The sequence below is a fragment of the Gouania willdenowi genome, chromosome 17, assembly GCF_900634775.1.
Source record: "Gouania willdenowi chromosome 17, fGouWil2.1, whole genome shotgun sequence".
NCBI classification, from domain to species: domain Eukaryota; kingdom Metazoa; phylum Chordata; class Actinopteri; order Blenniiformes; family Gobiesocidae; genus Gouania; species Gouania willdenowi.
The window spans coordinates 16650623-16664083 of record NC_041060.1 but is presented as its reverse complement, the minus strand read 5'-3'; the positions used below and the strand labels follow the sequence as shown (position 1 = coordinate 16664083).

At 36.8% G+C, this 13461-nt stretch overlaps 1 protein-coding gene across 1 annotated transcript in view; it reads left to right on the top strand.

Moving 5' to 3' along the window:
- The first annotated feature begins 8631 nt into the window (after positions 1 to 8631).
- Positions 8632 to 13461, top strand: part of slco5a1a (solute carrier organic anion transporter family member 5A1a) — a 32007-nt gene continuing 27177 nt past the window's right edge. The window contains exons 1-2 of the mRNA XM_028473529.1: positions 8632 to 8731; positions 8820 to 10344. Coding sequence (XP_028329330.1) covers positions 9381 to 10344 — 964 coding nt within the window. The 5' untranslated portion in view covers positions 8632 to 8731; positions 8820 to 9380. The remainder of the gene's footprint in view (positions 8732 to 8819; positions 10345 to 13461) is intronic.

The window sequence follows — 13461 nt, the reverse complement described above, 5'->3', positions numbered from 1 at the left end:
AGCCTTTTGTATAAAACTTCAAGTAAAGTGTTGCCGATTGTAAAGTTAGACATGCTAAAATAAACAGAAACTTTTTTTTAAATATTTAGCAACAATCAACATGATTTTTTTTGTTACTTTTGACTAGATTTACAACATGATTTGCTTGCATAATTCAGCCTTTAATTTTATACTTCCGATAATTTGCCTATCAGATAAATATTCAGTTTCCCCTGTGACATTTAGATTTAACATTTACATTTAAATTTAACATTTAGATTTAGATTTAACATTTAGATTTAGATTTAACATTTAATGTTTAGATTTAACATTTGGATTTAGATTAAACATTTAACATTTTAAATTAAAGATTTACATTTAACATTTAGATTTAGATTAAATATTTAACAAATTTAATCATTTTGCTGTGAGTCTGGTCAAAAGTAAGTAAAATTCACATTAAAAAAGTTGCTGCTTATTTTAGCATGCACAACTTTACAATCGGCACCCCATAAGCCAATAGCAAAGTTCTGATTTTAATAATTAGGTCACTTTTACATGTAAAGAACAAAATATGACGAAATAAAGTTATTTGACTAAAATATCAAGAGTGGGACAAAGATCAATCAGCAACACTTTATACCCAAATATACATTCGTTTTTGACAGAAAAAAAAAAATAATATTTTGGGCTTTATTTTCTCTTTAATTGGTTTACCTGCTTTATTTGAACCTGTTATAGAAACCAGCACATACTGTAATTTAGAAAGAACTTGATCAAATGGCCATCCAAAAGCAATTGTCTGCTCTGATTCATATCATTTTCTCAGGTTGATTAACATGACAATGCTTGCTTTCCATAAATCGCTTCATGACTTCCATTCAATCTAAACCTCCAATTAACAGCAGTTTTTAATCCCTGCCAATCAACACCTTCATGATCATCTCCCTGATTCAGTGCATTTCCTCACCACGCTTTTATGGTTCCATTCATCACATCATCATTTGATTCCTTGGGGGTTCAAGCCCGGGGTTTTGCAGGTTTACGGTGACTGATTTCCTTTCTGAAGGATGTGTAAGATACTGCACCTTTTTGTGTATGTTCCCTTTTTTAGGAAGATGTGATACATCACCCTTGGATATCCACTGCTCTCATTGTGCCATTAACACATATGCATATGCATCCGTCATAATACATTTTAGTGAAAAGTGAACACCGGTTATATTTCGGATTCAAGATTTAAAAGCTTTTTAGTGTGTATGATTTTCACAAAAATACATTATTCTGTTTAACCTTACATGACGAGAGAGTTACCATATGCATATTTTAATTGATTATATTATTTTATAAAATGTCCATTTCTTTTAGGTATTTAAAGGGGTATACACACAATAGATGTAAGACTGTGCACTTTGCAAATCGGACCGAGGGGTCATTACTGCATCTGATGAAAAGCACATGGATTGTTGTTTTTCTCATCATTTGGATCTGATCCCATAGGGCTTTGGGAATAAAGCTCTCTCCAAAATGAGCTCAGCATTGTAGCAAACAGGAGACAGCAGGTTTCCTGTGCTCTCCTCAGGCCAAACATTGTACAGTGATCTCATTCCACTGGTTTTTTTTTGTGGAAAGAGATGTTGCAGCCTGTGGGTGTATCATCATCTTCAGTGTCTTCATCCAGGCTTAGAGGAGGCTGCACATGCAGAATAAATGAAGAGGCATTTATTCGGGTGTGCTTCACAAACATGTCATATAACAGACATAATGTAAATTTGTGGAGGATTTTTATGCCACTGCTGTACTTGGTAAACAGGAGACAGCAGGTAACCTTTTTCGGTGGAGTCAGTGTTTTTCTCTATTGAGAAAAGAAGTTAGCGTTCTAAGTCAGGAGAACCGTAACATTATTATTATAATTCACATATGGCCACCAGCAGGTGGCGCTATAACCAAGGCCAACGCGTTTTGGCCTTTACTTCCCACACCTTTTGTTGCACATTCAAAAACTTCATATCCACAGATTCCCTGAATAGCACTGAATCACCTGGGATAGGCCACGCAACATTTACACCTCGAGTTTTGTCGGCGCAAAATCGAGGAAACTGGTGAACCTACTTTTCCGAACTCCTCCTAGGTGTTTGGTTCAATCAGCGTGAAACTTGGCACGTAGATTCTTCAGTTGGACCTGATCTAAAGTTCTGTAGAGAATTTTGTTTGGTCAAAATATGCGCATATCATTAACGCGTAAAGTTTTCTAGCTAACTATAAAAACGTCAACTGTTGCATATCTCGGTCAAAATAAATGCTGACAACACCAAATCTGAGATCTGATTTTGTGTGACTCGGGGGGTATGAACCAAATTTGAATAAAGTAGGCCATTAGGGGGCGCTACAACTATTGGCTTTTATATCTTTTTATATATGACAAAACCGATTTTTACCAAAGTTGGGGGGTATGACCTTGGGTCACTACTGAAGCCATATCTCGGAGTTATTCGTGATTTGCCAAAGTGGGCGTGACTTGTGACAACATAAATAACAAACATTTATTTCAAGTATTATGTTGAGGGCTGTGAAATTTACATAGTATATATAGAAGAGCACACAGACCACCCATACCAAAAAGTGCGCCACTAGGTGGCGCAATAATGGGTGCAAATGCATTTTGGCTCGTAACTTTCAAATTTTAAATCACATCTTCATAAAATTTATATCCACATGTTCCCTAAATACAGTCGAATCTTCTGACATAGGCCACGCCCATTCCTGAACAGCACTGAATCACCTGGGCTGGGCCACACCCATTACTATTACAAAACTGCAAATGGCATGTTTGCCTGTGTCCTGAAGGTCGTCCCAAACCCGTCATCCTTCGTGACTTACTTCACATTATCAACATTCATGTCAACATTTACAATAATGACCAATCTGAGCATTAACACAGGGAAGAGGAATCATTTCGTGTTGTAATTTCATGTGTTTTAGTATAAAATATTGTTATGTTTAGTTTTTTCGGTCGTTTTGTGTAATATTTTTCCTCATTTTGCGCTTTCTGTCTTGTTTGTTTTTACTGTCGTTTTACTTGTGTTTTTGAAGTCATTTAGTGTATTTTCCAGTTATTTTGTTTGTTTGTTTTTTTGTTGTTTTGTGTGTTAGGGGCCAATTTGTGTATTTTTGTTGTCATGTTGTTGATTTTGGAGACATTTTTTGTGTATTTGTTTTCTGCGTTTTTGTGGTCGTTTTCTAATTTTTCAATTTTTCTCTCATTAGGTGTTTTTTTGTTTTTTGTTCTTGTTTGTTGTTGTTATTGCCGTTGCGTGTTTTTGGAGTCACAATTAGAGCGAGGGACGCCAGTTGCCATGTCTGATGTAGACCCTGCATGTAGGACACATACGGACAACCACTCACATGTTGTGCTCTTATTGTTGTTATTGTTAAATATATTATTATATCAATATTATTTCCCATCATCAATAGAATAATTATTGATGTTTATTATTATTGTGATAAATAGTTTTGTTTTTATTCATGATCATTATGGTCATTATTTAGCCTTATGTTGCCTTAGAATCATGAATCCAAATATCCTTTAATGATCCCAGGAGGAAATTATTTTGTCACAGCGGCTCACAAGAAAACGTGAAAAGAAAAAACATGCATGATTAAAGTAAAAAGTAAATGTCTCATAATATACAAATTGTGCAAATATGAATGTAAATATAATACAAATATATATAAAACAAATATATTCAAGTATAGTGAGCATCTGCATTTCACATTCCAGAAAGTTGTTGAGTTAAAGTGAGGGGTTAGAAAGACAAAAAGCTAAATATAATAATTAAAACCATTTACATGATTTATATAGTGGTTTATTTACCACCAAAGCAGACGCAAAACGCTTTGCATTGTCAGCTACATTCACCAACTCAACCTCACCAATTGCCATGCAAGACACTATTCAAGCATTGGGAGCAACTTAGGGTTCAGTGTCTTGCCCAAGGACACGTACACACATGAATAAATATAGTCCTGGGTTTCAGTCTCCAAACTCTCAATCACATGACAACCTCTCCACCATCTGAGCCACGGTCGCCCCAACACCATTATTATGAACACTTATCATGAAATAGTAAATTCATTCAATGCTAGGCTGGTGCATATGGCCTAGAGTGACATAGTATACTTTTTCTCCCCTTCTCAGTTGTAATTCACCGTTTTTTTTTTTCTTCACTCATTCATCTTTCTCTTGATTCTGAGCAGCCTGCCAGTTCCTGCTGCTGAAAGACATCCCAGCATAATGCCGCCACCACCGTGTTTCACAGTAGGGATGGTGTTCTTGAGTTGATGCTTCGTAGCACATAAATGTAGCATTGTGCAGTACATTTGATTTCAGTCTAATCTCGTCAGAGCTCCTTCCTGTTTGGTTTAAGGACCATTGTTCCTCTAAAGTCTAAACCAGTCGTTCTTCACCTGGGTTCCATCAAACCACAGGGGTTCATTGAGTCAGTCTCAGGAGTTCGTCACACACTCACAAATACAATTCCACAATAATACTAGTTCATTAATTATCAATTACAATAAGAATTTTAAATTTGAATTTTAAATTATAATTTTGAACAAAGCAAAAAAATTGGCCCAGGCTTACATGCGTGTCCAAATACAATACAACCATTTTATTTTTCCAATTATAAAGGTTTCAGTGAACGCACTGATGAAGAGTCTGGGTTCAGTACTTCCAATAAGGTTAAAAACCAATTCTAAACGTTATTTCTGCCTGTTTAATAGCATAGCATTAACCAACCGTTTAGTGCTAATAAGGTTTGTTCAGGATCTTAATGTCTATAGCTACAATAATCATTCCAGATAAATGAAGTATTTACACTAAATATTTAACTCATCATTGGTTATCAGCTATGAAGTCATTGAAGTTATTTTGGTTATGATATTTTAATCATGTTTTTCTCTCTCTCTCTCTCTCTCTTTATATATATATATATATATATATATATATATATTATTTCAACGATACAATTCATACAAAGTCCCTAGGCACACCAAAGGATTTCCTCTATAATGCCTTGTTGTTGGGTTATTTACTGCCACCTACTGACATGTAGAAGAATTACAATATCCTGCCTTTGAAACAAACAGCAATAAAATGATGCATCATCACTGCATCATGTAGCTAAGTGTGGGACAAGTGGAGAAATAACAAAATGTAAAGTTTATACCAGGGATGTAAAACTCCTTTCAGTTCAGGGGCCAAATACGGTTTGATCTCAAGTGGGCCACAGATATTAGGTGGAGAATTTTAACATGATCGTGACCTGGTTTTCAATATCAGTTCAGTTGACTTGATTTATTTATTTGTTTATTTATTTTTAAAACAAAATTTCTGTAATTTAAATTAATTTTGCGCAATTGTTTGTGAGAAATTGCTAGATTTGTGGAAAAATTGAGAGTCCTTTCCACAATTTGCAATTAAATATGAATACATTCATGTGATATAAAACAAAGGAAAAATGCAAGCATCTAAAAATGTTGTAGACTTTCAATCAATGTCAATTTTAGATATTTACCTTTGGGTTATTTGGAAATTTACACAATAATTCATGTTTTCTCTGTCATTTTTGCTTTCTTCCGAGGGCCGAATTGGATGCTCTACAGCAGTGGTTCCCAAACTTTTTGTGCACAAGGTACAACAAAGTAAAAATCTGAAGGCACACCTATTCTTCATAATAGCCTTTAGAACACGTGTTATCACTCATATCATGTACAACATCTCTAAATGTGCATAATTATTTACTAATTCCAAATAAAATTTGACAAAGACAACCATATTACTCATGAAATATCTATTAATGATTTTTTTTTTTTTTTTAAATGTAGGTATAGAGTTTGCCTCTGTATTATGAAATGAGTTCTTACAAAGTAGTAAATTAATTTTGTTATTTGTGTGTAGTTGTATATTGCAATAAATAGGGCCATATGAAATATCTGCTTTATTTTTTTAATTTTTTTTCCAAATTCTGTTTTATTTTTTCCCAAATTCCGTGTTTTACACATCAATTTTTTAAAATTCCGTTAAAAAAAAAAAAAAAAAAAAAAACGTATTAATCAATTTTTCCAGAAAATATTAGTTTTTAGCTACTGTGAGGAAACAAAATAAATGCTAATAATAAAATAAAATAAAAAACGATTACGTAGAGTGGAGTTTCACAGACACAACAAAGTTAAGCGAGCACTGGTCGGCTCTGATTTTAGGAGTCAGTGATGATTTGCGTACTTTTTTGACAGTTTAGACGGTGTTTCGTGTGGTTTAGGCAGTGTTTAATGTTGCCAGGATGGGAAACATTTCCCCATAAAGAAATGTTTCTTGCCTCACGTTGACGACATTTCATGCCGATTCTGTCCATTTCCGCTGTTTTCATTGATCGATTCCGTGATTCCGTTCGCGATTCCAATCGCGTGGATTTTTTATAGGGCCCTCAATAATAATGTATGCTTGTCACAAAATCCCATGGCACACCCAGACTTGCCTCACGGCACACAAGTGTGCCGCGGCACACCGTTTGGGAACCACTGCTCTAAAGGGCCGGGTTTGGCCCCCGGGCCTTGAGTTTGATACATGTGGTTTAGACCATAATGAAGGTGACACTAATGAAGGCAAATTTAAATTGATCACAGCTGCTGTGATGTTTGGTTTGGATAAAGTTGCTCCATTGAAGTGTCTTATATTTAGAAGTGAAGTCCTTCAAACAATGTTATGTTTAATAAACTGGGTTTTACTTACTGTAGCTTTTTAAAGAGTGTAAATGCTCACTAATGACTGCTGGTGTTATTTAAGAGGATATTTTGTTATTTATAGCTCTTTATCAGTTTAGAAGTCGTTGGCTTGTCTTAAAATTGCATATTTTGTCCACTAGGTGTCACCATGCGCACGTGTTGTAATGAACAGATCGTGGCACTGTTAAAGAAAGTATATGTTTGTTCCAAGATGGCTGAATAAATATATTATAGTGCTTTATTAATGAAACCAGTGTTACATTTTAAACACTGGTACAATATACAGGTGGAGTTCAAAAGTGACATTCACAAATAACATTTTCATTTAACCTTTATTCAACCAGGAGTCTCATTAAGTCTATAAAATCTTCCCCTGGTCAATAAATGGTATATATTTTAATTAGCCATTTTATTTATGAAAACACGCACAATTTCTGAGTTAATAAATTAAAATTAAAAGGTTTTGTGTCATTATTATACTACTACTACTACTACTACTACTACTACTACTACTACTACTACTACTACTACTGTTACTAATGTAGTAATCTGGGGATACTTTTGATGGGTAAAGGTTTTTTTATTTTTATTTTTATTAAATTGTATTTATCACAATCTAAATGTATTAATAATCAATTACTATTAAGTAATATTAATACATTTTTACAGCTGGTCAAAATGATTGACCCACCAATGTTATCGACTGGTTAACATATCGGTTTTTTCCACCAATATCGAAAAACCAATATACATGTCCTGTTGTTAAAAATGAACATAGCACTTTTCCCATGACTAAAAACTTAAGTTTTTATTTTGCACAATTAATACTTTTTTTTTTGGAAAACATCCAGTGGGGCATCACATTAAAGTAAGCTTATCCTGTAATTTCCATGGAATATATGCAGTATATGTATATAATGTGACCTATAATTAGGATATCAGTTAATATTGAAAATCGAAAATTTTGTTTTGGACGATATCGTCACATCAGACATTGGCAAAAAAAAAAAAAAAAAAAAAAACTAATGTTGAATGTCCCTATTAATTATTGTTTTTTAGAGAAAGAGGAGGGAGCAAATAAGTTTATACTTCTTCTTTTCTCTCATTTATTAATGATCCATTTATTTTCATTAAAGATTTTCTGTTTATTTTATAATGTCAGTTTTGTTTTGTTTTCTCTCTATGTATATATGGTGTGCCGAATGTAAAAACTCAGTCACATTTTTATAACTGGCATATTTTGAACATTTAGCTAATTGTTCTTTGTTTTTAAACAAAAATTCATGTAAAACAGCATGTTCTATATTGCTGTTAAAAACGTGTACACATAAAATAAATCTAAATGTAAATGTTAAATCGAGATATAAATGTTAAATTTACATCTAAATATTTAATCTAAATGTAAATGTTAAGTCTAAACATAAATGGTAAATCTAAATATCATTTAGATTGACAGGCGCTGACCTGCCAACTTTGTATAGTTTCAAAACATTTAGCTTTACACTTGGCGATCAATTTAACATTTAGATTAAGATGTAACATTTAGATTTACATTTAACATTTAGATTTATATTTAACATTTAGATTTAATATTTAGATTTATATTTAACATTTACGTTTAGATTTATTTTTCATGTATCCACATTTTTTAACAATGATATGGAGCATGCTGTTTTACACGAATTTGCCTCAAATGAAAGGAAAATTAGCTAAATGTGAGGAAAGTGAGCAAAATGTTCAAAATATGTCAGCTATTAAAACAGTGACCGGGTTTTTACATTCAGCACCCCATATGTTAATTGTATGTTTATTTTCTGACATATGTACTTTGTAATAAACCACTACTTTCATAATTTCGACGGCGCTTTTATTTTTGAAGGCTTTACCGGAAGTAGTGTGTGACTGAGTTTGAGCTTGATTTACATGTTTTGAAAACAGCGACGGAGAGCAGCTGAGCAGCACTGCAGAGGTCTGCAGCTCTGTTGTTCTCATCCTCCTTTCTCGACGACCTCTTTTCTTTACTGTGTTTCTTATTTATCTTTTGGTTTTTTCCCCAGGAGAACACTGTGGATTAATTCCCACTGAATGACTTCCAGCCTCGGCCGCCTGAAGGACAGTTGATGCGGTGATAACACGTCACCGGTCCAGTCTGGGTTGCCCTTGACTTGGGGATGAGTTGGGCAGCGGGAGGAGAAAACGGCCATGCATCCGGCAGCAGTGACTCTGTGACTGTGTGTTCTACATTAAAAGGACTGTCAGGGATGCGGTGTGAGCTCCTGACTTCATTTTCTCCTCTCCAAGTATCTGGAGCTCCGCTGGTGGAGCTGCAGAGGAGGCCTGAGCGACCACCACCTTCGGATTAGATGGTTGCAGATTGAGAGTGTGTGTGCAGGACAAGATAAACACAGCCACAAGCTGTACTGCAGATAAGCAGTAAGTGTACATTCCTTTGGGTTGTCATTGAGGCTTCTTTGGGCTCCACAACCCATTTGTGTTGTTATAATTATTAATATTATTAATAATAAATGCAGGCCAAAGGGTAGAAACCACTGAACTGTCATTGCTGGACTGGACTGGTGCTCTTTTTTGAATCTTGAGAGAAGGACATTTTGGATACAATGGCAGACCAGGAAGAAACAGAGCTGTCTGTGTCCCTTCAGAAGGAAGAAGAGTTTTCCAGTGAGCTAGAAGAACCAGGAACAAACTTTAAATCTACAAGTTTACCTATTTTAAAGGAAGCAATCCCCGAAGAGCAAGCATCCCTTTCTGGTTCAGGCCAAATGTCTATAACAGCAGAGGAGGGCACAGAATTCATCCAGCCCTCAACGAAGGCTGAGTCTTTCCAGGCAGAGTCCCCGACCAGAACAACCTACGTGCCAAAGACGGGGAAGTCGGCTCTGAACAGGCCAAGCTCTCACATGGAGAACACCGAGAACCGCAGGAGCAAAGTCATGGTTCGGAGGAAACCCACTGGAGTTATCACGTCTAGGCTCGCCCAGATCCATCTACCCAGTAAGAAGTTTCTAGGCGTGATCTTACAGGACTCTCGTTGCTTCCTGTTCTGTATGAGCTACCTGACTTTCATTCAGTCTCTCATGGTGTCTGGCTACCTCAGCAGTGTCATCACCACCATAGAGAAGAGGTACAGCTTGAGAAGCTCTGAATCGGGCCTCCTGGTCAGCTGTTTTGACATCGGCAGCCTTCTGGTGGTGGTCTTCATCAGTTACTTTGGTGGACGAGGGCAGAGGCCTCGCTGGCTGGCGGTCGGAGGGATATTAATCGCTGTCGGTGCTGCTCTCTTCTCCTTACCTCACTTCATCTCTCCACCATACCAGATCCAGGAGGTGAATGCATCTTCAGGCAACGAGGGCCTGTGCATGAACAGCAACAACAACAGCAGCCGAGACCGCGTTGACATCACTTCCTGTCCAAGAGACCAGGAGGGCAATGAGCACAATCTGTACGTGGCGCTGTTCATTATTGCTCAGATCCTGGTGGGGATGGGATCCACACCCATCTACACATTGGGACCCACGTACCTGGACGATAACGTGAAGAAGGAAAACGCCTCCCTGTATCTAGGTAAGAGCAGAGGTGTAAAGAGTACTGATACATTCAAGTAGAAGTACGGATACTTGATTAAAATTGTACTCAAGTACAAGTAAGTCATGCATAAAATTCTCAAGTGCAAGTAAAAAGTAGCTCAATTAAATAGAACTCAAAGTAAAAGTTACTTTTTACCCCCCCCTTTTTTTTTTTTTTTTTTTTTTTTGGTAATAAATCTTACCACGGTTCCTTTGCATACAGTAAACGTCTCATGTATAAACTTAAAAAGGAAGAGATGAAATCTTGCACAATTGGATCTTGATTTTTTTCCCCCACATTGCATCTGTACAAAATAAAAGGTTTGTCAAAATTTATTTTATTTTTTTTAAAATAAAGTAACACCAATTAATTAAATAAAAAAAAATAAATTAGGAACTCTGAAACAGTACCGTGCCTAATATGCCCTGCGGGTAACCACATAATAAGTAGAAACCCCAACCTGAACACAAGAATGTGGCTGGGTGTTGATCAGAAATGGCACGACTAAGAACATTTGGATTATGTTCAATGTGCCATGAAACAAAAAAATAATAATAATAATTTACTCAGTAATGGTTGGGTGTAGGAATGTAACAAATTACTTGACTTCTTTTAAAACGTACTTAGGTACGAGTAAAATAACTGATTTGAAAATATACTCAAAAACTTACAAGTACCCACATAAAAGCAACTCAATTACAGTAACGTGAGTACTTGTAATCCCTTACTTTCACCTTTGGGTAAGAGTTTTCAAAGAGCTCATTTACATATATACTGTAGTTGTGTGCATACGCAACAACTCAGTCATTCAGAAACTGTGAGTATAGGACCAAGGACAAAACATTCCAATGAACAGATGGCAAGAATGAAACAAAGTGCAGCAGAGGTAAGAAGAATACATTAGTGTTTTTTACTGGTGCAATTCTTGTAGTGGTGGGAAAAAAAAAAGATTTTACCATATATTTTTTGGGTGCCGATTTTTAAAATCGACTCTTCTTCCCAGAATGTGTTTTTTTCCCGGTATTTAATTGCTACTTTTCTTAATGTATTTTTCACATTTTCGTAGATGACTACTGAGCATGTTGACCACCTGCTGTTCCTACATAAAAACCTTGACACTCCCAAGCACTAGCTTGATGAATATTAACAGTAACAGTTGAGCAACTTCAAAAAGTTCATTATAAAGTCCATTCTCTTCTACATTATTTTCATCGTGAAAGAACCGACAGACAGACAAGTTTTACACAGCTTGGGGTCAAATTGACCCCAGATGAACACCAATGCGTGCAATATGTTTTGAGCTCATTGGGAAAAAAAAACACATAATGATAATTTTATGCTTATCAATTGTACCCATCAAATTAGGAAAAGTCATGGAATATTAAGCAAAAATAAATAAACAAAATCAACTGTTATTTTTGAATGATAAACATTAAATAGGGTCAAATTAACCCCAAGGGTAATAGGAGGGTGAAGAAGCAGTTGTTCACTTTATATAGCTATACCTTTTTTGATGAATGATAACCTCATATAATGTAAACTGTTCATATAAACTATATCAGAAACAATGTAAAACTACAACTGCAAGCAGTTATGAAAGGGGGCCGAGCCTTCCTGCGCGACTCGGCCCCCAGGTTTTGCGGAGCCCATGGAAGTACGTCACGAAGGATGACGTGCTTGGGGTGAGCCTCAGGACACAGGCCAAAGTGCCATTTGCAGTGTTGTAATAGTAATGGGCGGGATATGCAACAGTTTTATAGCTAGCTAGAAAACTTTACTTGTTTATAATTTGCGCATATTTTGGAACGTGTGACAAGCGGCGTGTGAGTTTAAGGCCAAAACACGTTTACCTTGGTTATAGCGCCACCTGCTGGCAGACATATGAGTTTTTGCGTTCGAGGTGAGCTGAAGGGTCTGGACCAACCCTCCAAATTGCACCACCCTCCCTTGCACATTTTAGCCTGCAGCACCACTTTTACCGAGAGAAAAATAAAAACAGAACAGGTGGAGCTGAGTAACGAGGACATCTAGCTGCGTCTTCTTAGCCTGTGTGCGCTGAGTGGGTTGTACCCATGCAGCTGCAGCCGAGGCCAAAGGCTTTCCGGGCCAGCAGGACGAACCTCATTGAGATGGGGAGGTGGGCCGAGGAGCGGACGGTCTTGGCATTCTGAACTGCGGGCCCTGAGAAGCAGTTTGCGGGGACGCCTTCCGTCACACAGGTGGAGATGGGGCCGAGGATTTCCGAGGAAGACAGAGGCAGAGGGGCTCGTCATCCAGGATACCCGTCGGAAAGATTAGCGAGGTCAAGCCACCGTGCCCGTTCCTGGAGCACCGGCATGATGGGAATATCTCGATGAGCTGTAGTATTACAGGCGGGTTAGCATTTTCTATTCCATCAAGATGATTGCTCCAGATGGCGTGACATCACGCAGGACATCCTTATAACTGCGTATGCATGCAATATGCGGGTTAGGGCAGCCAAGCAATGGTCTTACTATCAATGCATTTCTTTATTAGGATTTTAAAGTGGGAGACCATTACACACTCGTAGAAGTTGATTCTGTATTCATGTAATATTGATCCCGTCCTTTGCTCCAAACGCACTTATCCTCATCTTTATAAACCTGCTTTGTGCAGGTATTATATACGAAAAGGTCATAGTTGAGAGCATAAAATTGAAAGAAAAAACACCACACTAATCTAAATGTTTTTTGTTTTTTTTTTTTAGAAACTCTTCAAACCCAGACTTGTGTTGGTTTTCCAGACAGGGAAGCTTTTTTTGATCAATCCAGAGCACATGCCTTCATGTTTTAGAGTCAAGTGACGACCCATCACTTTCCATTCTACTGGGTGAAACAAGGAAATCCACAAAATATTTCTGTAGGTCTGTAGCTTTTTAATTCTTTAAAATGGGGACCGATGTAATGATGAACTTTCACTACAGGACTTATCACGCTGTTCCCTGTCACATTTTCTCCCTCTGAAGTTTTCGCTCCACTAGCCTGAAACAAGGTGAATCATAATTAGAGCCTCAAACGAGCACTGCGTTATGAAAGTGTCGAGGGGAGGAGGAGGAGGAGGAGGGATGAGGAGAATACTGGGGCACATTATTCA